Source organism: Eschscholzia californica, unplaced genomic scaffold, assembly GCF_041429995.1.
Source record: "Eschscholzia californica isolate CP2 unplaced genomic scaffold, dmEscCali1.0.p SCAF_6, whole genome shotgun sequence".
NCBI lineage: Eukaryota > Viridiplantae > Streptophyta > Magnoliopsida > Ranunculales > Papaveraceae > Eschscholzia > Eschscholzia californica.
Genome location: NW_028238483.1, coordinates 43,022,485 through 43,047,687, shown reverse-complemented (window position 1 = coordinate 43,047,687; position 25,203 = coordinate 43,022,485). Strand labels below are relative to the sequence as shown.

The 25,203-nt window shown below is 35.0% G+C and overlaps 1 protein-coding gene and 1 pseudogene across 3 annotated transcripts; both read right to left on the bottom strand.

Moving 5' to 3' along the window:
• Positions 1–11,407: 11,407 nt before the first annotated feature.
• LOC147535252 (protein DETOXIFICATION 49 pseudogene) lies at positions 11,408–13,419 on the bottom strand (annotated as a pseudogene). The gene has a single exon (XR_015228407.1). The product of XR_015228407.1 is annotated as a protein DETOXIFICATION 49 pseudogene (transcript).
• Positions 13,420–21,652: 8,233 nt separating this feature from the next.
• LOC147535251 (peroxisomal membrane protein 11C-like) lies at positions 21,653–25,111 on the bottom strand. 2 transcript variants are annotated; one of them, XM_086650235.1, is made up of 9 exons: positions 25,044–25,111; positions 24,613–24,695; positions 23,670–23,911; positions 23,379–23,453; positions 23,077–23,151; positions 22,910–22,990; positions 22,737–22,811; positions 22,239–22,412; positions 21,653–22,132 (listed from the first exon to the last, which is right to left on the bottom strand). In XM_086650235.1, the coding sequence occupies exons 1-9, from the start codon at positions 25,109–25,111 to the stop codon at positions 22,097–22,099; spliced, it is 909 nt and encodes a 302-aa protein (XP_086506361.1). In that variant the 3' UTR covers positions 21,653–22,096. The 2 variants fall into 2 exon arrangements, with proteins under 2 accessions (XP_086506361.1, XP_086506363.1); XM_086650237.1 differs by lacking the exon at positions 25,044–25,111 and having other exon boundaries at positions 23,670–23,923; positions 24,613–24,689.
• Between the last annotated feature and the right edge of the window lie 92 nt (positions 25,112–25,203).

The following is a 25,203-nucleotide window of genomic DNA, read 5'->3' as shown; positions in this document are numbered from 1 at the left end:
AAATGAAGATTCTGTAGGACCCTTTCTACTGTTTCTTTAGAGAGAGAAAGGGTATCTCTAGATTAATTAGATGAGCCAAATTCCATTAATTAATTGAGTTCAGTGTCATTAATTTTTATAATTCTAATTTTAGTGGGATTAGCTTAATTAAGACTAGAGTAAACTACTTAATTAGGGTTTTATATCATGAATAGCCCGTCAAGCATGAAGCGTGTCTTTGGTGAGGGATAAAAATCAGTCACCTATCCCTCCGACACGGCAACCCTCTCCCCTCTCTCCATCTCTAAAATCCTCTCTTCCTAAAAATTGATGTCTTCACTTAATTTCTTCCTACAAAAATGATCGGGCCGCCGGAAAACAAAGTCAATTTCACAGAAAAATCATAATCAACCGCACACTTTGATGGCTTGAATGTAGCACGGTCGGTCTTCGTATACCTATAGGTTAGTAAAATGGTCAATATATATTTAGGATTCATGCTATTTGATATTATATTGAAAAATTGTTATCTCAAATAGGAAATTAGACCAAATACACACTTATTATTTATTTAAGTTAATAAGATAAATTATTTTTTGTTATTTTTTTTTAAACTAAAAATTTCTTTTTTTGTTTGGTTAAACTTAAAATTTCTGTATTAAATTTAGTTAAAAATCAATATTCTTTTTTGCAAATCTCTTTCAAGTTGTTGCTGACTTTTTAAAAGTTGTCCTAAATTAGGAAAATATTTTGAAGTTGAAGACTAAAAAAAATTGAGCGATCCTTTTTAATTAAAACAAAACAATCAAAGAGGGCTTTGACCAAATTTCCCTATCTGAAATTTTATTTGAATTCTATCACATTTTACAATAAATTTTGGATCTAAATAAAAACAAATAAAATTCGTAAGAACCCTCCTACAAAATAAAGAGTTGTTATTTTAATGTGCATTTTACGTTTATTAGTTGGTCCTTTTAAGTAATTTATAAATAAGTTTTGACTCTTTAAATTTTTGAGAGGGTCATAAAGGTTTCATTGTGAATTTGTTCCTAAGTTTTCTCCAAAAGACATGAACACATTATGAATAATTGGTAGCAACCTTATTATTGTTTTTATTTTACTTTTGTATTCATTACATGTTCATTTGTATACATTAACAATATCACAAGACAACTCCTCCACACTCTCAAACATTAATGTGCTAAACCTATGGTATTTTATGTTAATGTCTCTATCTTCCTCCTGTCAATTTGATTCAATTACGCAAAAAACAGATCCTAAATTAGCATACACTATTTATTATTAGTCAATTAAATAATTTTGATTATATTAGTATGCATTCCTAGTAATATTTTGATTATATATATTATTTGAATTTCAAATTACATTCTATTTAAGTTTTGTATTACGACGGGTACCCATTTTACATACTTTGACTTTCCCAATGTGACATGCCATGTCTCTTTACTTCTCAAATCATGCAAGATTATTTTTTTCATAATGTCAATCCAGTGGTGGGAAAATAAAATAAAATATGTATATATACGACATACCACATGCATGAATATGATTAACATGCATGTGCTTTTTTTTTTTTTTGTTAAGAATTAACATGCATGTGCTTTGTTAATTGTAAATTTTGCTTGTGTCCAGGGTGGCTTTCGTACGCCTAAAATATGGTGCTTCCTTGACACATTTCGCGATATAGAAAATACAAATTAATAGAAGATGACGAGTAGTATATTATAGTAAATAATTTGGATGGTAAGAAAAGAAGTTACTAATTCGACCATTGAAAAGAAAAATTTCACCATCTTTTGGTGTAGTAGTCGGCATCCCACTCTGTTATAACTAAAAGTCGCGGAAGCTATCGAACCTATCCTAGAAATTGATCCGATTATGAAGATTAATCGAAAAGTTAAGTCAAAATCAAATATGCGAACAGAATTTAACGAGGTTCGGCGTTAAAGCCTACGTCCTCGGGCGAATAAGAAATCTTTATTGAAGGATAGATGAAGACGACTCACACAACCCGCAAGTTCGTCCCAAGATGGTACCGTATAGTAATAACCTTCTATACTAAATCTTCGACGATCGAGAAATTTAACACCGCTCAAAAACAATGAAAAAATTTCTCTCGCTCTTGCTCTCTCTCTAGCTCTCTAAAGAAGAGTTGTTGTTGAGTAGTTGTGTTGGTTTTATTTAGTGGTGGCTCTCAAACCTCTATTTAAATATAATATAAGCCGACTCCAACCATTGAATTTGAAACGGCCTACTGCCAAAATTTGGAAACATAGGAAACCGCCTCTTACACCATTCCAAAACCGCCTATAGGCATAGCCATCTAAACCGCCTATAGTCATAACCATCTAAACCGCCTCTTACAATTCTCCACCTCGTACACAATTTGAAATACTTCAAATTTTGGACGAACACCAGGATACTCCTTGTAAGATATATCTGCTTCTTGTAACTTCTTCCGACTGCACCATATGGCCATGGCTGCCTACGTACCCTTTTATAGGATCAAGCCTACCGTAGTTCTACCAACCCTTCACATAAAGATTATCTTGTCGCCATTACGCCCTTTCAGGCAACTTAACACGAGCCGATTTGCAGCAATTCCAGACAATGCTGAAACTTGCTACATGTCACCACTTTAGTCAACATATCCGCGGGATTCTCATCTGTGTGTACCTTCATGAGAGAAACATCACCTTCCTCTATGACATCTCGTACAAAGTGATACCTAACATCGATATGCTTAGTACGAGCATGATGGACCTGATTCTTCGCCAAGTGGATCGCACTTTGACTATCACACCATACATCTACGCACTCCTGCTTAATCCCTAGATCATCCAAAAGACCCCACAACCACAATGCTTCCTTCACACCCTCGGCCATAGCCATATACTCGGCCTCCGTAGTAGATAACGCAACTGTAGATTGTAACATCGATCGCCAACTAACTGGAGCACCATGTACCTTAAATACATAACCAGTAGTAGATCGTCTTCTATCTAGATCGCCAGCATAATCCGAGTCAACATAACCGCTTACCTGACATGTGTCTCCAATAAAGCACAAACCCGTATCAACAGTACCCTTCAAGTATCTCAAGACCCACTTCACAGCTTCCCAATGTGTCTTCCTCGGGTTTGCCATAAACCTACTAACCACACTGACCGCCTGTGAAATGTCCGGACGAGTACACACCATAGCGTACATCAAACTGCCAACTGCACTAGTATACGGTATACGATCCATATGATCCTTCTCCACCGTAGTAAAGGGAGATTGTTTTCCCGAGAGCCTGAAGTGTGGTGCCAAAGGTGTTGACACCGCCTTCGCATTCTGCATCCCGAACCGAGAAACTACTCGTTCGATGTAACCTTTTTGATTCAAGTACAGTTTCTTACTTGACCGCTCTCTCTTAATCTCCATTCCCAGTATCTTCTTTGCAGCGCCCATGTCTTTCATCTCAAACTCTTGACTGAGTTGAGATTTCAACTTATCTATCTCCACCATGCTTCTAGAAGCAATAAGCATGTCATCCACATACAAAAGGAGATAAATAAAGTCACCTTCGCGAAGCTTCTTGATGTATACACAACAATCATAGTCACTTCTGCGAAAACCATGCTTTAGCATGAAAAAATCAAATCGTTTGTACCATTGGCGAGGGGATTGTTTCAATCTGTAAAGAGACTTCCTCAAACGACATACTTGATTTTCTTTACCCTCAACCTTGTATCCCTCAGGTTGAGCCATATAAATTTCTTCTTCCAAATCTCCGTGCAAGAAGGCGGTTTTAACATCGAGTTGTTCCAGCTCAAGATCCCTGTGAGCAACAATACTCAATAGCACCCGAATAGAAGCATGTTTCACGACCGGTGAGAAAATCTCATTGTAGTCGACCCCTTCTTTCTGTGCATAACCCTTGGCCACTAGTCTTGCCTTATACCTTGTACCCTTGATTTCGGAAGAATCATCTTTCTTCTTGTACACCCATTTACAACCAATAACAGACTTACGTTCGGGCAATGGGACAACCTCCCATGTCTGGTTCTTGTGAAGAGACTCAATCTCTTCTTGCATAGCAACCAACCAACTCTCTCTTTCCGCCGCGATAATAGCTTGTTTGAAGGTGACCGGCTCGTCGTCTTCCACCGAGAGTGCATATTCAACCACATTTGCCTGCCCGTAATGCCTAAGAGGTTTGTCTGACCCTCACCTCTGTACCAGCTTATATAACCGTTTCGGCCTAGTGTGTACCGAAACATCCTGCTGCTGTTGTTGTAAAACTTGTGTACCTTCTCCTTGAACCTCCTCATGATCGGGTTCATCAATTTCCTCATCCTGAGTTTTATCCTGATGCTCCACCTGATCATGATTCCTAGAAACCCGTTGGTCTTCGGCTTCTACTTCCACTACTTGAGCTTTAGTAGACCCAACATCACCACAATTAGGCACCGTAGCTTTCGCCATAGCTACAATAGATGACTCATCAAACACCACATCTCTGCTGATTACAAACTTCTTGTCTTCCGTACACCATAACCGATAACCCTTGACTCCTGTAGCATATCCTAAGAAAATTGCCTTCTTTGCTCTATTGTCAAGTTTGTTACCTTTAACATGGTAATAGGCCGTACAACCGAAAACCTTAAGTCTCCCGTAATCTGCATGTTCACCTGACCACACCTCGTAAGGTATGCCGCCATCTAAAGAAGAATGTGAAGACCTGTTCACAATATAACAAGCTGTAGCAACAGATTCTGCCCACCATTCTACGCCTAATCCCGAATTGGAGCGCATACATCTAGCCTTCTCAAGTAGTGTACGGTTCAATCTCTCTGCGACTCCATTCTGCTGAGGTGTGTTTACTACTGTCCAGTGCCTCACAATGCCTTCCTGATTACAAAACTCCTTGAATGCCCCATCCGTGTACTCGGTCCCATTATCCGACCTTAACGTCTTCAGCTTTCGACCAGTTTTGTTCTCAACCATTGCTTTCCACACCAGGAATGTGTTGAATACCTCATTCTTATGCTTCAGAAAATAAAGCCAGACAAATCTCGAATGATCATCAACGAATGTAACAAAATACCTGGAACCACCCTTGGAAGGTAACTTTGCCGGTCCCCAGACATCGGTGTGTACGTAGTCTAATACCTCTTTGCTCATGTGCTTGCTTGTAGAGAACGTCACCCTGTGTGCCTTCCCGAACACACAATGCTCACAAAACTCCATGCAAGGCTTCTTCATGTCCTTCAACAAGCCTTTCCCGTACATCAAAGATAGACCCTTTTCCGACATATGCCCAAGGCGCATATGCCAAAGCCTCGTACAAGCCGTTGGATCCCTTCCATTGATTCCTACTGCTACATCTCCTGTAATTGTTGTCCCCAAAAGTTTGTATAAATTACCGTAACGAGTACCTCTCATTACTACCAAAGAACCCTTAACTACTTTTATGGAGCCATTCTTTATAATTATCTTACAGCCGCTTCGCTCCAACACACCAAGGGAAATTAGATTTTTCCGCAAATCGGGTATGTGTCTTACGTCCGTCAATGTTCTTACCACTCCATCGTGCATCTTGATCCGTATTGTTCCGAGTCCCACAGTTTTACATATACTATCATCACCCAGTATAACTGTACCACCATCTATACTCCTATAGGTAGTAAACCACTCCCTATTTGGGCACATATGGTGTGACGCCCCTGAATCAAGTATCCACTTATCGAAGATCTTCTCAGACACCTCTGTCACCGAGAAACATTCGTCCGCCTCTTCTGACACATATCCCGCCTCTTGCATCTCTTGTTTCTCCTTGTAGCCTTCGTTCTTTTGCTTCAACTTTCTCTTTGGACAAGCCGCTTTAAAGTGGCCAAGCTCACCACAACTAAAGCACGTTTTCTTGAAAGAGCCTCTAGATTTGGATCTAGATTTCCCGCCCTTTCCCTTTCTCCTTTCATTACTCCTCCCCCTCGTTACAAACAACCCTGGTGCTTGATCCTTGTCTACTCCACCCGACGCCATACTGCTAGTAGCAACCTTACGAAGGTCATCCGCTAATAGCGAATTTCTCGTCTCTTCCATGCTTAGACTATCACCAACAAGCATCAAAGTTTGAACAAGGTTTTCATAGGATTTAGGTAATGAAAGTAACAATATGAGGGCTTGGTCCTCATCCCCAACTTTAACATCAATATCCTTCAAATCTGAGATAATCTTGTCAAACCTATTCACATATTCCTGAATAGAAGAACCCTCTTCCATTCTACATGTGAATAATTTGGATTTTAAGTAGACCCGATTCGTTAAAGTTTTCGTCATGAAACTGCTTTCTAGCTTTAACCACACACCCGCCGCCGTTGTTTCTTCGTCTACTAGGAACGCCACGTCCCTCTCAAGACACAACATAATGGTAGCCCGTGCTTCGAGATCTAACTCTTCCCAATCCTCATCTGACATATCTCCTGGTTTCTTTCCCGTCAACGTCTTGTGTAATTTCTGCGAGATTAACAGATTCTTCATCTGCATCCGCCAATAAGAAAAATCGTTTTTCCCATTGAACTTCTCTATCTCATATTTCCCTGCTTTGACCGTACCACTTCTCGATCCCATCTTCTCTTTGTTCAATCTCAACAAGGCTCTAGTACCAATTGTTAAAACTAAAAGTCGCGGAAGCTATCGAACCTATCCTAGAAATTGATCCGATTATGAAGATTAATCGAAAAGCTAAGTCAAAATCAAATATGCAAACAGAATTTAACGAGGTTCGGCGTTAAAGCCTACGTCCTCGGGCGAACGAGAAATCTTTATTGAAGGATAGATGAAGACGATTCACACAACCCGCAAGTTCGTCCCAAGATGGTACCGTATAGTAATAACCTTCTATACTAAATCTTCGACGATCGAGAAATTTAACACCGCTCAAAAACAATGAAAAAATTTCTCTCGCTCTTGCTCTCTCTCTAGCTCTCTAAAGAAGAGTTGTTGTTGAGTAGTTGTGTTGGTTTTATTTAGTGGTGGCTCTCAAACCTCTATTTAAATATAATATAAGCCGACTCCAACCATTGAATTTGAAACCGCCTACTGCTAAAATTTGGAAACATAGGAAACCGCCTCTTACACCATTCCAAACCCGCCTATAGGCATAGCCATCTAAACCGCCTATAGTCATAACCATCTAAACCGCCTCTTACACACTCTATTACCCAATAATCTCAAATTCGATTTCATGGAAGAAGAAATCTATAATTTATTAAACTTGAGAATTTGATAAAGTTAAAGTAGATTAATCGGGCTTTAGACTACATATATGGCCTTTAAAGATTTAAGATGTCTTCAACTAGACATTCAGACAATCTCTTGTAGTCTATCTCAGAAAAAAATTGATAAGACTGCCATTTATAAAATATTCATATGATTAAGTGCTCTTTACAATTTAATCAATGTTTTAGTGGTTAGTTTGTATATATCATTCAAATAGACCTAAAATCCAGATGAGATATTCATTGGGATGATTGGGTAGATTGAAATCAATTGAAGTCCGGTTTTGGACTTAAGATAAGAATAAGAACTACCTGATACGGAAAAATAGGTATTGTTTAGGTTGTTCTTCAATAACAACTTCAATTCTGGATAATATAAAAATGTATATTACTCATTTCGTGCTATTTTAATTCAGAAATACAAACATTTGCAAATACTTAGTGACATCAATATGGGTTGCATGAAATGCCAACCACTACTTTATAAAACAACGGCCGACTATTTCTCTCGTATATATTACAATTTAATTAAACGATCTAATTGAAAATAAAAAAAATAGTGAATAATTTAAATACTTAGAGAATGCACAATTAAGCAGCTAATATTTGTTAAGAGTACTACGAAAAAAAAAGGTTTGATTCAAAGCTATGTGAACTCGCTTACTTTTTTATTTTACAAGTGGGGAATTAATTAACTTATGGGAAGCTAATATTAATAATGTCAACCATTAACGACCAAAATCAATTTATAGTTAAATAACTTAGTTTTTTTTTTTGTTGAAGATAATAAACAACTTAGTTTAGGAGTATACCTTTTCATCTCACTATTTTCTTTTATTGTGGAGAGAAATGGCTGAGTTGAAACTGAAAATATCATCTAAGCGAAGAGTAAATGCAAATCTACAAGTTGACATATTTCTATTTGTATTCCACGATTTAAAATAGAAAAAATATCAAAATATACACACCATCAACACATAATATATATTTAAAATTCGTACTAAGTATATGCAGTTGGTGCATAGAATATTAATATCCAAAGGCATAATCTTTAGAGAAATCTCCGTGTTATTATTATTTTTTCTCGAAAGAAGAGGTGAACTGGTACAGAAATTCGACCCCTCACAAGGAAAAAAAGTAGGATTTGAATATGACGATATGCCTTATTGTGTTTATCCTATAACTAATTTCAATGTTATAGAATTTGATCTTGTTCAACAATTAGATCTTGTTCAAAGTTTAGCAAAGCCAAATTGACCATGATCAATTCTCATAACCATAACACAAAACATGGTTATTAAGGAACCTTAATTTACGACAATCGAACTTGCAAGCCCTATGAATTTAGCATAAACCTAGAATGATTATCTCTAAGCATTTCATTAATTAATAAATTAGCAATATAAAGTACAAGTATTTATCTAGAAAATCACCCTTTCATGAAATATTTTGATCTTACTCATAAATTTGTCTTTGCTCGTGTGCTTCTTGGAGGTCATTAAGGGTTGACTCCTTGACTATTGACTGTTGACTTTGGGTCTTTAGCAATTTCATATTCCTAGGTTCATTTCCTCGATTTGCATAGGAGCCGTTGAGATTTGCTCATTAATCATATCTCAACAATATCTAACGGTTCAAATTGATGCTTAACTGATTACCTTAATTATTTTACTTTGACTGTGGTATTAATCGAGATCTTAGATTAGTTTAAGTTATCTTAATTAAATTTTAATTACACGATTTGATGTTAATAAGACAAGATTTGATGTAATGGAAAACACAACTCTAGGCACAATCCAATGGTTAATAAGAATTAATGTTGCTTAACCCTTGGTTAGTTGAAAACATAAAAAATTTCCTCATATACGTATATTTGATGTAAACTAAAAATCAAAGTTTAAGGGTTGAATTTGAAATTTGTTTTTAAAAAATTTGAATTGAGTCGGAATTAAACTATATTTTCATGGATGGACTTTGTATTGCCTCTTTGATATCTGAGTGTAAACAAAATTCTCAACGAAGTTTGAAAAGACGATTCATGGATGTGGGCGAATTTCTTGTTTAATAAATGATATCTACAATACACCAGTTTTATCTAAATCTATCTATTAGTTTCCTTAGATAAATATGGCTTCTTATGTCCGACCATAAATCTAAAAACCATGTAGAGACAAAAAAGATTTCTTCTTAAGAAAAGAAAATCAAAATGAAATGATCACGCAAAATATAGATAAAACGCAACATGTATAAGATAGATGCATAAAACAAACATTGGGTTGGCAGACTTATTAATACTTGGACGGAATTTTATTTGCACTGACCGAGACGTTAAGAGATTAAAACTATTCAAAGGCAACACTTCTTTCTCAGTGATTTGAAGTAATCTCTTCTTTTTTTTTTTCCGAAATCAGTTGAAGTAATGTTTTGTTCTTAAGCTTCAACAATATGGGATAATTGTATCCTACACTCAATGTCAGTATATGTGAAGAATGAAGTCCATTTATTACTGTAGGGGACACAGTAGAAGTCATCCATTAACTATTATTTTATTTTATGCTCGCTGTACATTATTACTTGATTTATCTAAAGATGATTATATAGTGTGATAATTATAAACTCTATGAGTTCTGAAACATAAAAAAGAAAGAGAGATAGCACCCAAAGTTGGTATCGATTAGGGGTAGCCGTATGGGCTAGCCGCCCCGGCTGGATCTCACCGATCTAGTCGGTTAGTTTTAGGATTTTATGATAGTTATTAGATAACCAGCATATCTATTTTATATGTATCCCAGTTTGTGTAGCATTAGAGCATCTCCAATGCAAGACTCAAGAAAAACTCTAAAAATCTTGTCAAGTGTGAAAAATGGATTTCTAAGTAGTCTCTTTCCTAGTTGGCTATTTAGAGATACTCTATTGAAAAACCTTCTCCAATACAACCCTTGGTTGGAGTGGTAAGAGATATAATCTTCCACCTATAGGTCAAGGGTCTATTCACACGATGAACAAATAAAAAAAAAACTCTAGAAATATCTTACCAATAGCTCTCTCTCTCTCTCTCTCTCTCGACAATATCACTTGGTCATCTCTCTCGGTTATATCACTCGGCCATCTCTCTCTCTCCCTCATGGTTCATCACACGTGGGTGTGAAATTCACATTATCCCACCAAATAAGATACTATTATTTACATCACATCATAATTGATACTCCATAGGATTTTGAAGCTCCAAATATCATAAACTAACCAAATAACAAATTATTTTTTTTTTTTTTTTTTTTTGTTGAGGAAAATAACAAATTATTTAGTTGTTGAACTAAATAACAAATTATTTAGTTGAACAAAAAAAAATAACAAATGATGTTTAAAAAGTTAAACTCAGAAGATGATAGTGATTTGAGAGATTCACGTGATCGCCTTAAAACCTTTTTCAAGCATAATGAATCATATGACATAGACAGAAGTCTTATTTTCTGAACTGAAAGTGTTGAAGTGTCTTTTACCAAATGAGGTCAAAAGACCAATTGAAGTGCTAGATTTTTTGAAAGATCTGAAAGGTTGTTACCCGAACACATTAGTTTCTTATAGAATTATGTTAACGATATCAGTTACTGTTGCCTCTGCAAAAATAAGTTTTTCTAAGTTGAAGTTGATTAAGTCTTATATTCGATCTACTATGTCGCAAGAAATGTTGAACGGGTTTGCTATATTATCTATTGAGAAGGATATGACTGACAGTCTTGATTATTCGACGATTATTAGTAACTTTGCATCGAAAAATTTAAGAAGAACAAAATTTCATTGATTGTAATTATCAAAAAAACTATTTTGTTATATATAAATATATAAATATGATGAAAATATTTTGCGGTACTTACGATTTTCATGTAGTACATTTATACGTTTTACAATTTGATAGAAGGGGCCACATTTTCAGACCTCGCTTCGGGCCACCGAAAAGTTAGGGCCGGCCCTGATAAAAACAACTTCTCCAAATAGTGAAAATAGTTTTATAAGTCAAAAAGTATGTCTGAATTCACTTTTCCCTCTTACAATTTTTCTCACCAAGTTTGTGTTACTTTAGATTCCAACCCAACTCACTATCAATATCCTTCCAACAATAAATAAAGCAAAATTATACAAAAAAAAAAAAAGGAAATTGATTTATCAAATTCTTTTTTTCTTCTTTCTTTACACCCAAAAAGTTCCAAAAAAAGACCCCCACCAAGAAGAAACACCTACACCTAAAAAATTAAGTTCTTTCTGTCTTTTGTATAACAATCAAAACAAAAATCCAACTTCTTCTATGAGTAAGTCTACTTTTTGGTACTTACTTTTTCTTTACAATTCGAACAAAAACGACAAAAATTTGCGTGTTAAACGGGTGGTCCACCGAGTTTATTTTCTAATGTCGTAGTCAATAAGTCCTTATTTTCATCTTCAACACTCACTAATAGCTTCTTCTCTTCTTGTGGGGTGTAGTTATCATTTTCATCATCAATAGAAGAACTACTAGAAGAAGAAGTTTGTGTTAATTCTTTAGCTCTCATTGCTTGTAACTCCCAATCTGTTCTCCCAATAGTAAACAACATTAGTAGAACACATGAAAATTGTGCAGCTAACATTCCAAGCCATAGACCTTTAAAATCATACCCTAAATAGAATGCTAATCCAACTGAAACTGGCATACCAACTAGATAAAATGAACCTAGATTTATATTCGCCCCGATTTTCGGTCTCGCCGTCCCTCTTAATACCCCACAACCAGTTGTTTGTGGACAATTTCCAAGTTCACATAATCCAATTATGGGTAAAACCATTGATGTTAATTTGATAAGTTCTAAATCTTTTGTGAACATACTTGCCCAAACATTTCTCACCATTACTGCAAAAATCAGAGCCGAAAATCCACACATGAAGCTTATACCTAGTCCTGTAATGGCTGCAATTCTTGCCTTTTTTGGTTGATTTGCACCCAATTCATTTCCAACTCGAGTCGATAATGCGAAACTTAATGACGATGGGAAAATGTAGATTAAAGCAGTTGTTTGAATCAAAATTCCCATCGAAGCAACGGTTGCTCTTGGATTAATCAATAAACCACATAATAAAATCATGATTTCATACCACCACCATTCTAGACAAACTGAGATGCAACTTGGGATTGCTAAATTTAGAAGTGATTTCCAATCTTTTAAGCAATCTGAAGATAACCCACCCCAAGTTTTCTCGTAACTTCGAGATATATAAATGTAGATAATTAAAGATCCAACTAGATTGAAATTAGTCCAAACCCCACTTAAGGCAACTCCTTGAATTCCCAAATTTAGATAAGAAACAAGAAAATAGTTAATGGGTATATGAAGGATGATTGAAAGGGTTGCACAAAAAGTTAATGGAAGAGTTATCGATTGAGATCGAAGATAAATTCTTAATGGATGAAGTAAAGATTGAAGGAAAAGATCAGGAAGAGAATAAAGAATGTATTTTTGAGCTTCATTTGAAATATCTTCATCTTGACCAAAAAACATCAAAGTTTTTTTCATATTTAACCAGAGAAACCCAATTGGGATTGAAACAGAGAGGAGCATTAAAACTGTTTTTTGAAGTGAAAGACCAAGAAGAGTAAGTTTTTTAGCACCAAAAGCTTGACCACAAATTGGTTCCATTCCCATGGCTAAACCCGAAAGAATCGAGTATCCTGTGATATTAGCAAACCCAATAGCAAGAGCACCACCAGCTAAAGAAAGTTCACCAAGATACCCAAGGAAGAGCATTGAAACCATTGATCTAGAGTAAAGTAAAAGTCCAGTAAGAATCATTGGAAGTGCTATATTCGCTATCGATTTCGATTCATTAATAACTAAAGAAAGATGGGTTTTATTTGATTTTGTTTCATCTTTTGGAATCAATTGGGTAAAAATGTTGGGTTCTGAATCTTTAATGGAAATTAGGTAAGGTTGATCAGAAACAGGGGATTGGTAACCCATGATTCAATTTCGACAACACCCGAAAAACAGAATTGTAATTAGAGAGAGAAAGAAGGTAAGGAATGTTGTGATTGAGAGAGAATTGAGCTTAGGAAGAGTGAAGGTTTGATGGGTTTGGTATGAAAGTGAGTTACTTATATATAAGAATTTTAGGGCGGCCTTTGAGGATGATAAAATGTTCTAAAGAGTTTTTTTTTTTTTTTTTTAAAAAAGAGTAGAAGTAAAGATTAGATCTTTTGACAGCTCGAAATCCGAAGTTGAACTCTTTGGAATATTGTATGGTTGATGTCCTTTGGGATAAAACAGTTTTTCGCCTGCATGGAAGTCTAGATATTGAGAGAGAAAACAGAGGGGAAGAGAGAGAGAGAGAGAAAACAGGGGAGGAATTATTTTCAATTATATTATACTAATCAAAAGTACAAATAAGAATTAAGGAGATTGTCAAGATTGATTTATACGTGGTTCATCGTTTTTTTCGAAGTGCAAAATATTTAAGTATATTTTAATTTGACAATTATTCATTTTCACATAAAATTTGAAAGATAATCAACCGCATTTAATACCCTCTCGAATATATTTTATTAATACCTCATGGAAATTGTCGGAGCTAAAATGAAAATAAGGATAAGGCATGAAGTGGGAGGTAGTTTATGATACAAATATTTTTACAAACCTAGTAATATAAATAGTATAACATTGTAATAAAACCCCTTCTTTTAAAGATTTAATTGTTCCATTTGAAACAATATTTGAAGATGAGTCAAATAATAAAAAAGAATTTGAATTTTGTGCCTTAAAGATGATCAATTAATAAAAATGAGAATTTCCTATAAGATCTACCTAGAACATGTATTTTGCTAATCAATTGAATTTTAAACCTAAGTCAAACAATATTCCTTTTGAGGTTTCTCAACTAATAGTATTTTGTTATAGAAAGAATCATGAGAAAATAGAGAAAAACCCCAATTGGAACTTATACGCGTATACATGATAAAATTTACATTTTTCTTTCGGAAACCCAATCGTGAATTCCACTATGTGTAAAGTCCTACTTACACAATTACACTGTAATCTAGTTAAGATAAGTTAAAATTAATTACTTACAAAACAATTTTTAATTTTTGGCTTTTGGACTTTTTATAAGAGTCAAAAGCAATTTATAAGTCTGTTTCTCAATTTCTTAAACGTTGAGTTTTTATTTCTTAAGCTATTAATATGCAGAGAAAGTCACCAAAGAGAAGACTTAGTTGAGTTAATATATATTTTACTCTAAAGTCTAAACAAAAAACCTCAAAGAAACAACTCAGAGGTGTTCTCATGGCTGAATTTGTAAGAATGTAGTTGAAATTTGCACGATGATATCTTTAAAATTCATGGTTCACCATAAACTTTGATTTTTTTCCGCAAAAATTCAACATTTTAAGATTACATATTAGTGAACTTCCATTAATTTAAGATAATAATAGCAAGTCAATTTGTCTATTTTTTCTATAGAAACCCATATTCAGAAAAATTAAGGAAAAAAAGAAAAATGTTGAAGTTGTGTCATTCAGTTGTTTCCATTCAAGCGATAGCTGATAGGCCAGAAACAGAAAGAAACAAGCCACGTTGATAACGATATTGATTACATTAATGTAGAGAACGTGTCCTTAACAGAGAGGCTAAAAGCAGAAAAAGACAACCCACGTTGATACGATATCAGTTATGTTACAGTAAAGAACGTGTCCGCGACAGAGTGGCTAGAAACAGAAAAGACAACCCAGGATGATAATGATACTGATTTATTACAAGAACGAACGTGTCTGCAACAGAGAGGCCAGAAGGAGCAGAAAAAGACACCCACGTTGATAACGGTATTGATTATGTTACAACAGAGAAAACGTGTCCGCAACAGAGAGGCCAGAAGCAGAAAATCAATCTACATTGATAACGATATTGATTAAGTTACAGCAGAGAGCGTGCCCGCAACAGAGAGGTCAGAGCAGATAAAGATATCCCACGTTGACAACGATATTGATTATGTTACAATAGAGAAAAAGTGTCTGTAACTGAGAGGCTAGAAGCAAAAAAAAATAACACACGTTGATAATGGTATTGACTATGTTACAATATGAAAAACTAGAAATTAGATCGAAGACCTAATTTTAAAAAAATTTAAGTTAAAAAGACAAGTTATATTTTTTTTTGTTAAAAACCCAAAATTTGTTTTCTTTTTTGGAAATCCATATATTTGTATTTTTTTTTAAAAAATTCTAATATTTTCTCCGAAGTTGTTGCAAATAAATAAAGTACCTAGGGAGTTACAGACAAAAAAAAAATGACTGGTCATTTTTCCCCAAAACAAAACATTTATAGGGAGTTTTTACCAAATTTATTATCCCTATTGTATTACTGTATAAGGTGAATCGTGTTGATCTTATGTTTTGTATGTTTCTCACGAAAATCGTATGTTGAGTCGTGTCAATCAATTGTTTCGCATCAAGCCATAACAGAAAGACCACAAGCAAAAAAATGTTGAGTCGTGTCAATCAGTTGTTTCTATTTAAGCGGTAGCAGAGATGTCGAAAGCATAAAAAGACTTATCCATGTTGATAACGATATTGGTTACGATACAATGAAAAAAAACGTGTCTCTAGTGTATTCTTTGGTACGGTGAATCGTGTTAATCATATGTCTTATATGATCTCACCAAACTCTTAAATTTGACTTAGTTTTGGACATTTGTTCTTGTGAGGACATCTCTCAAGTGGCATGTCAAGACCTACATGCACCTCCCAACACGTTATAATGAACTTTTTTGGAGGGAAGTACACGGTATTGGTTCAAAGTTGGAACCAATTTCCATTCCAAAGAACCCATAATGTGGGTCCTTTCTTGACCCTAAAATAGAAATGCCCAAAATTTGTTCAACAAATTCTTCAAAGTAAGACAAGTTGATTGAAGAACTTTTATTGACTTGAGGGCTTTAAGTGAAGTCTGGAGACTCTGATTCAAATTAATCAACTCTATACCAACAAAGATGAAACATACACTGTCCATGTAGATACGACTATAAACTCATCTAACTTTTTGACACAAATTGACCCCAAATTATGAATGTAAACCATAATTCTCTACCCGTAATTTTTTTTTTGTTTGTTGAACTATTCTCTACCCGTAATTGACTGCAAGATTAGAAAAATAGATTTTTCTTTGTAGAAATTTGTGTATTATTAGTAAGACTCTGATAAGTTGTAGACCGATTAATAAGTTGTAGCGTCGAAAATACTTCAGAAACACAAAAGATTCTCCATAAATAATCGAGAGATTTGTCTACTCTCAAGATTTTCTTCATTCACTCCCCTTTACTCTCATTGCGTGAACTCTGAAGGTATAAAGACAATAATAAAAAAAATAAAAGAAATAAAAAAAAAATGGCTCCACACCAGAGGCGGGGCCATATACTGCAGGCCAGTGGGGGCAGACGCCCTCACCGACCCAAATGTGAACTCATGCCCGCAAACCCAACATTTTTAACGAAGTCATACTCACACAACTAACCACTAACTCACTTATTACTTCTCCATAGCCAACCGTTTATTTCACTTGAGAACTTACCCCAGTTACACTCCCAAAGCGGCATCCATCTTTAGCTTGCTCAAATTTCAATTCTTATGACCAAATTTTTATACACCCGCAACAAAGAAAAGAGTAGAAGATAAAACGTTGTAAAGAAACCCTTTGTCAGCGATATCGGTAATGATCAAGAGAGGTAAAAAAAAGGTAAGATTGAGAGGGATAAATAGAGAATTGTTGGATTAAGATTATAGATCTTTATATTAAGAGAGTGAGAGAGATAACAATAACACCTGTTAGTAGAAACCTTTTGCCGCAGACTACAGAGAAATCAAGAGATACCGTTTTTCTCACTCTACGTCTCTCAACCTCTCTCTCGCTAGCCTAGGATATCTTTGTGTCGTGACATTTTTTTTAACTTGTGTATGCAAGTAATGTGTGGACTAAAATATCTTAATTTTGCGACGGGCTGGTTATGAATGAGAGGATTTGATTTGGTGTCTGCATTTATCACTTTCCGTTCACTTCTAAGCCCAACCTCCTAGTATATTTTGTTGACATATAAATTTTTTTAATTTACGGACAACTGTTACTAAAACGTGCCCCCAAGATATAAAAAAGTTTCTAGTCTCGCCACTGCTCAACACCTAGTCGAACATAATTTCAATTCTGCTTAGGTGTAGGGGCACGATTTAAAGAGATTTGTTTCTCTAGATTTGTTTGTCCAAATAAGTTAGTCAAGGTTATGAGTAAACCTTTGTTGACTTGTAGATAATTACCTGATTAATAAGTTGTAGCGCTCCAAATACTTCTGAGAGACAAAAAGTTATTGATAAATGATCTGGACATTTGTCTAGCTACTCTTGAGATTATCCTCATTCACTCCCCTCTACTTTCATTGCGTGTACTCTGAAAATATAAAGACAATTACACATCCATATAAAAAAAACAATCTGCTCCATACCTAACCTAACATAATCTCAATTCTGCTTAGGTCTAGGGGCACGATTTAGAGAGATCTTATTTTTCTCTAATTTTGTTTGTCCACATAAGTTAGTCTTAGTAACACTCTGTTGACTTGTAGATAATTATCTGATTAATAAGTTGTAGCGTTGGAAATACTTTTGAAATACAAAAAATATTGGTAAATGATCTGGAAATTTGTCCAACTACTCTCGAGATTATCCTCATTCACTCCTCTTCACTCTCATTTCAAGAGATAAAAAGACAATTACACATCCAAATAAATAAATAAATAAAAAACAATCTGCTCCACACCTAGCCTAACATCATCTCAATTCTGCTTAGGTGAAGGGGCACGATTTAGAGATATCTTATTTTTCTTCTCTAGTTTTTGTTTGTCCGCGTAAGTCAGTCGGGATTATTAGTAAAACTCTGTTGACCTACAGATAATTATCTGATTAATATTTTGTAGGGGTGGAAGTATTTTAGAAAGACAAAAAGTTCGCAATAAATGATCTGTACATTTGTCTAACGACTCTCGAGATTATCCTCATTCATTCTCCCCTTACTCTCATTGCACCGACTTTGAAGATATAAAGACAATTACAATTCTAGGTAGAAAAAACAATTTGCTCCACAACTAGCCTAACGTAATCTCAAGCTGCTTAGGTGTACGAGCACAGTTTATAGAGTTCTTGTTTTTCTCTCTAGTGTTGTTTGTCCATTTAAATTAGTCAGGATTATTGGTAAGACTTTGTTGACTTGTAGATAATTACGATTAATAGTTAGTAGCGGTGGAAATACTTTAGAAAAAAAACTCTCGATAAACAATCCGGACTTTTGTCTACTCTCAAGATTATCCTCATTCACTTCTCTTTACTCTCATTGCATCGACTTTGAAGATATAAAGACAATTACAATTCCAGATAAATAAAGATAATTTGCTCCACACCTAGCCTAACGTAATCTCAATCTGCTTAGGTGTATGAGCACGATTTAAAGAGATCTCATTTCTCTCCCTAGTTTTATTTGTCTACCTAAGAGCATCTCTAATGCAACACTCAACAAAAACTCAATTAATCCAATGTGTCAAGTATGAGTTGAGTTTCTATTTCCTAGGTTGCACTATTGAGATACTCAATTCAAAATTCATCTCTAATGCCACACTAAAAAAAAACCCAACATTTACTTAAGATTTACTTTTGATTCTTATTTTAATATATAAAATGTTGATGTGATCCAATTGAGATACAATAATAAATGTTGAGATATTCAAAAGAAAACTCAATTGTTGAGTTTTCTTTTGAGCATCTTAATATTTAGTGTTGCCACATCATATCGAGACTCTAGTCAAGTGTTGCATTGGAGATGCTCTAAGTCAGTTAGGATTATGTCAGCTTTAGAGTCGACCTTATCATCACAAATGAATCTTGTAAATATCAAGGCAATCATCTTGTGATTGGTCTCAACACCCATAGCTTAAGGTTGTTCGATAAATGAATTTATTACAGGATAACGGGAGACATGGATTAGTGTTTTGAGAATGATCCAACGGACTCTGTTCACGATGGACCCACTTGTTGACCACCCATCAATCCCTGGCCAGATTTTGACCACTTTTTCATGGAGATTTGTGAAATGGGATTTCCAAGTCCCTTGTTTTCTCTCCTCCTATGGCGAACGAAGTTGGACCAAAGTTAGTCTTGAGGTGTTATGCTCCGTATACATAATTCTATGCGAATATCTTGATTCTTAAACATACACTTCTTGCACCGTAAGAGTATGATGCCGTAATCTATATTGATGATCGACTCACAAAACGAGAATATCCTGTCGATACTTTGGTTGTTCAAGTAGTCGATAGTGTTGACATAAATTCTAAAACTCTGGAGATTCCAGGTTCGATTCCTAAAAGAAGTGAAATTAGTTTAACTTGTAATTATCGTGCTTATCACATTTTGATGATGTGTCAATATCTTGTAATAACTAACGAGATCGTAATTTATTTCTCAAAAAAGAAGAATACCCTCAATTAGATTTAAGAAAAAATATTTTCAGAATCAAGCGAATTGACTGTAAACTACATTTTTTTTTGCAAGAATTTTAAACTACTTACTAAGTAGCAAAGGAAATCTAAAACTAATATAAACATAAGACTAATGATAATGTTAAGTAATTTGGGTTTTTATGCAAGAGTTGTAACAGTTAATTTTGAACTTCATATGTAAACATCTTTAGTCGTTTAGCCCTTAAATGAAGTTAAACTCCAAAAAAGTATAAGTAATTTGGGATTTGATTTGTTGAAGTATTTCCAATTATGACGATAAACGTTGTAGAGTCGAGTTATGTGAATCTTGTGAGGAGATTAGTAGTAATCTTTGATTTGATACTGCATTATAAAGCTAAGGAACATATCATCTGAAAATATGCACTAATTTTATGAAATATCTTTTTTAACTTAATGAAAGACATGTATTCTATGAAAATGTGTTGAAAAACAAGTTGGTGCGTTTAGTTTAAGACATAGTAATCTACAATTATGATAGAATTAGTATATATTTTTTTTTAGTTAAGCTATTAAATTTTATAAATCTTGGCAAAGAATAAAATGAATTTAAAGAGGGATTGTGTTTGAGATGACTCGTGATTATGCCTCACTAATTTTGACCAAGATCTCCTTTGGTGGAAAAAAGAAAAAAGGTTGACTCCACGTGTAAGGTGGTTCCAAATGTTGAAATCCAATTTGTTCTCTTGTATCACGTGGCAATCCACGTGTAAGTGATGGGTTAAATTTTACTTTTTAACTGCTGAAAAGTCTTCTTTAATTAAGCAATTAAAAGAAGTCATTTGAAGATAAAAAGTGATTTTATCTTTTACTTTATAGTTATCATCAGGAAATGAAGTGTTTGAGATAAACCAAACATTAACTTCAAATTTGGGTTTCCTTGATATTCTCTTTTTCTCATTGTTATTCTAACACACTTTTTACGTGTTGATAGAATATTTTGAATATCTTACTTCCTATAGATAAAAAGTACATTGAAGTTATGAAGAAAATTTAGTCTTCTCTTTTCATTTTTCTTTAATCATTTGATAATCAATAGGAAAAGGATACTTATCATTTTCGGAAGTCAAAACAACTGTACATATTTCGCTCGCTTGATTTAAAAATCCTAGAGGTCGGTTTTAATTTATCCGTAGGATTTAACAAAAGTAAAGTCGAAATTCAAGTCTCTGTCTGTTTGTTTACGTCGTTATAGTTTTAGATTTAAGATGTGGTTAGGTATGTAATTAGGCTTAATAGGGTCTTGGTGTGTCCTAGAATAGCCTTTGCTTTGCTGTATAGATCCGCTCTTAAATTTAGTTTGACATTTCAAATGGCTAGAATTAAATTTCAGAATGTTTATATTACTCATTCTTGATCTGTGCCTTGTTGGGATGACATACTTGAGCAAACTTCAAGTCTTTCCAAGTAAGATTCAGACCAAGGTTACCAGATTCGCGGTACGCTCCGGTACGCGGTACGAAAACGGGTACGCGGTACGCCTATTAGAGTGTATCCGGTACGTGGGGGGTATACCCATTCGGTACGATAATTCGGTACATAATTCGATTAATATAAAATTTCTCCCAAAATTCTTCACTAATAATTGTATTTGTATCTAATTCTCCCATTTTTCGATTGTGTTCATCACAAAAAATTTCGATTGTGTTCCTACCATTCTTCATGAGAATCAGTTCGCTAGATCGGGCGATCTGGTTCGCGAACGTACCCTAAAAGGGTTCGCGCGAACCAGATCGCGGTTCGCAGGGGGTTCCAGCGAATCTGGTAACCTTGATTCAGACTAATCAGATTCAACGAAAAGAAATCGAACACTATCAAAATAAAAAGTTGCTAAATTGATAATTATGTTTGTTGACTGTAGTTCACTAATTATAAAGACTCTTAAGGCTATTCTTGGGGTATGAAAGTCCATTTCTACCTTTTACTTTATTTACGCCCCTTAGCACAAGGCAATAAAGATGGATTCCACCTCCACCTTGAATTGAATCCGTGACCTCCTGATTTTTGGAGTAGATGCACAACCAACTGACCAAGCTGAGAGACAATTCAAGTCTTCTGTTAGAAGACAAATTAGTCTGAAACAGCCCAACTCAACTGGAACTTGAACAAACTGGGTTAGTTCTGCAAGGCCCAAATAATATGCAGGCCCAACAAGACCTCGCTGTTCACTAACTAACATTAATGGTGAAAGTTTGTAATTGATCTGAATTATCATTCTGATGATATGGAAGCGAGTCCAACAAAACAATCTTCCTTCTTCATGTTGTCTTGTTCTTGGTAGATGAAGGAAGTAACTGCACACAAAATAACAGAAGAAAAGTGTTTTAAAGATGTGGCCTAACGATAAGTGCAGTTGTAGAATGGTCCTAGTTTTTGTTGTTGTGTCTGACAAGGAATCACCTGATAACAAGAGATGAGTGAGCTGAGAAATCCGAAGCATCCAGTCGCTCGAGAAGTGATTTTGTTAGGTGCCAGTTCGAGTAACCCAACTGCAACCACTATATCAATAGCTGCTTTTAGTAGAGCCAATGTCTTATCTTTTGATTGTTTGAGCTTGCCACGATATTGCTCGTTCTGTATTATTGATGGTCAGATTAGATAATAGTTTCAAGACTAATTATTACCATTAAGGAAGTCGAAACTCGGTTAACCTCTTAGCATGCTTTAGAAACTTATATCAGCTTTTTGTCTCGATTTTTTAGTGTCTACAAGCTAAAAAATACGAATAAAGAATTATAGATGGGTAAGCGACGGCTAAACCGGATCAACAAGTGGCTAAACCAGGTTGTAGTTCGGGTAGCCTACTCATGGTTACTCATTAACCTAATAGGTTCAAATATTCCTGGGTGCGCCATTTGGCAAAGAATGGCATGGTTTTAGGAGACTAACTTATAATACCTGATACTTATCGGTGTTCATCAGATCCTTCTCTAATTTCTTTATTGACGCCGACAACCTACAGAGTTCTGCAAGCTATAGAGATGGTAACACAAACGAATAAAAAAGTGGGCTAACCCGATCTTCCTATAAGTAGCAACAATGAACAGAGAGAAATGAGATGAGTAAAAAACCTCAACCAATATGGTGCAAGTTGAAGCACCCATCCAGCAAAAAAGAGATATTCTTCCGATAAGTTCTGCTCCTCCTTTGTCCTACAAATCCAAATACACTCTATGAATTATTCCGGACTGATATTTCTTAACACATACAACTAAATCAGGAACCCCAACATTGATACCTTACAGATTCCTGTTCTTTCAAGCCAGCCAAATTGATCCAGAAATAAGAACGTCGATAGCAATGCATTTTTAGACTGAAAACAGAAACACAACGTTGAAGGCAAAAAGTTGTGAAACAACGCAATCAGCAACAAGAAACTGAGATGCTTGGGTGGTAAAATGGGTTTCCCTCAGTGTAGAAGGACGGGCCGATAGGGTTCGAGTCTTGTTTGGTTTGATGAGGTATGGGGTGCCTCTTTGTACCTCTTCACTGACTTGGATAGGATAGAAATGAAAAAAATTATTAGCAGCGGAGAGTTACCTTTCCAAGCACAATGATGGGAAGAGAAGCTCCTTGAAGAGTTGGACTTATAAGCGGATGCAAGACATTGAAAAACTGAAATTCCATAACCATAGGAAATAAAAATGAAAATAGGTCGAGTGAAAAAGAACCAAAATCGTTGTTCATTCCTCGTTACTTTCTTATGTTGGTAGAATATGTAAACAGAATAGAGGCAAACTCAGGATATGTAAGTCATAAAATAAATTTCGAGTATACTGAAAGATAGCTGAAAGAAAGTGATATAGCAAAGTAAAATAAAAAAAATCAAACCTTAAAAAGGCGAAAAATTTTGCTTGCCAAACTAGTTGATTTATCGACATTTTTAGCTGTACCAAGCTTGTTGTTGCTCAAATACTTAGAGCCGTGTCGTATAGCCTTGCAAATCTTATCCCTGGCTTCAGCTTTATTCAAGTACAAGATAGCTAGAGCAAGTTCTGCTCTGGTTGCATCAAATGTAGTCATAATTTGCATGTATGTTTCCCACTGGATGAAGGCACCCTTTGTATATTCATCTAAATGAACCACTCAAACCAATAGAAAGAAACCAATCATTCACAAAATTATATGATAACAATTTCTTTCTAATTAGTATCAGTAATATTGAATGTGAAAGCTAGAAATATTCGATTGGGAAACAAGGAGCAGTAAAATGAATAACCAATTTGTCCCAACTCGTTATGGTTGGGTAGTCTTGGGCCTCTCTCGCCTCAAAAGTTAGACTATTCGTTCGGTAGTGAGTTGTTGTATCATGGACTCTCTGATACCAGTGTTTGTTGGGGGTAATTCAGAGGCTCTTTAGCCCAAAAGCGAGCTCAAAAGGTGAGGCTTTCCCTCATACACATAAATTAAGTACTTCCACAAACCAATGTGGGATTATCCGAACGACATTTTGTAAAGGAGAAGGTAGAACTAATAAATGGGGCAAATTTTTTTTCTTAAAATCAAATGAGATATGATTGACAATCGGTAGCTGAATCAAAATAGAATCCTTTACTAAATCAAAAAATTCAGTAGTCATAAACGCTAGATCAGTCCTCCCCCCAGAAAACCTAATTCACCAGATTATCTTATCGATCAACAGAATTGATGTCATCACAATTACAAATCGTTTACAGAAAGAAAAACATGAATTTAGGGATTGAGCGAGAAGATTAACAAGCAATCGAAGAGAAACAACCGAGATGAATTGGTTTAACAATGAACGATTGATTACCTGTTAGCGAATAGAGAGAGAGACTCGGAATGAATCCCCGCGTCGAACCGTTTCCCAATCTAGTCAGGATTACATATAGTTGACTGTTCTTCAACTATCTAGTCAGAATTTGGACCCATTCTTCCTGGAACGGTATACTCCCTCCGTCCCATTTTGTTTGGTTGTTATTCCTTTTATGGATGTCCCAAAATGTTTGGTCACTTTCCTTTTATAACATTCATTTAATTATTAAAATGATGAAACTTCCAAGACTACCCTTTAGTTGAATACCATTCAAAGGTTCTAATTGGTTCTACACTTCTACCGATGTTGTATTTAATGAAATACTCTATATTAAATGAGGGTAATTTAGAAAAAGTCTTTATATTTGTCAACAATAAATAACATCCCTAAATAAGTTGAATTCCCCAAAACTACAAACAAAATGGGACGGAGGGAGTAATAATTTGGACAGACCTAAAAGGTCTCTATTAACTAGTATTTCAGATTTTAGATCCATAATTTTTAGTATAAAATGTTTTTGTTTAAAACTCAAACCCCACCCCAACTTCTTTTCATACAGCGTCCTAAGCAATAATAATGTGTTTCTTT

What these genes read in the sequence shown, in the direction of transcription:
- LOC147535251 (XM_086650235.1), bottom strand. Translation starts at nt 25,111, where the DNA reads ATGGATCTAAAATCTGAAATACTAGTTAATAGAGACCTTTTAGGTCTG. An exon ending in AAATTTTTCGCCTTTTTAAG is followed by an intron (nt 23,454 to 23,669) that starts GTTTGATTTTTT and finishes ATGGAATTTCAG; the next exon opens with TTTTTCAATGTCTTGCATCC. An exon ending in CACTCATCTCTTGTTATCAG is followed by an intron (nt 22,133 to 22,238) that starts GTGATTCCTTGT and finishes TTTTGTGTGCAG; the next exon opens with TTACTTCCTTCATCTACCAA.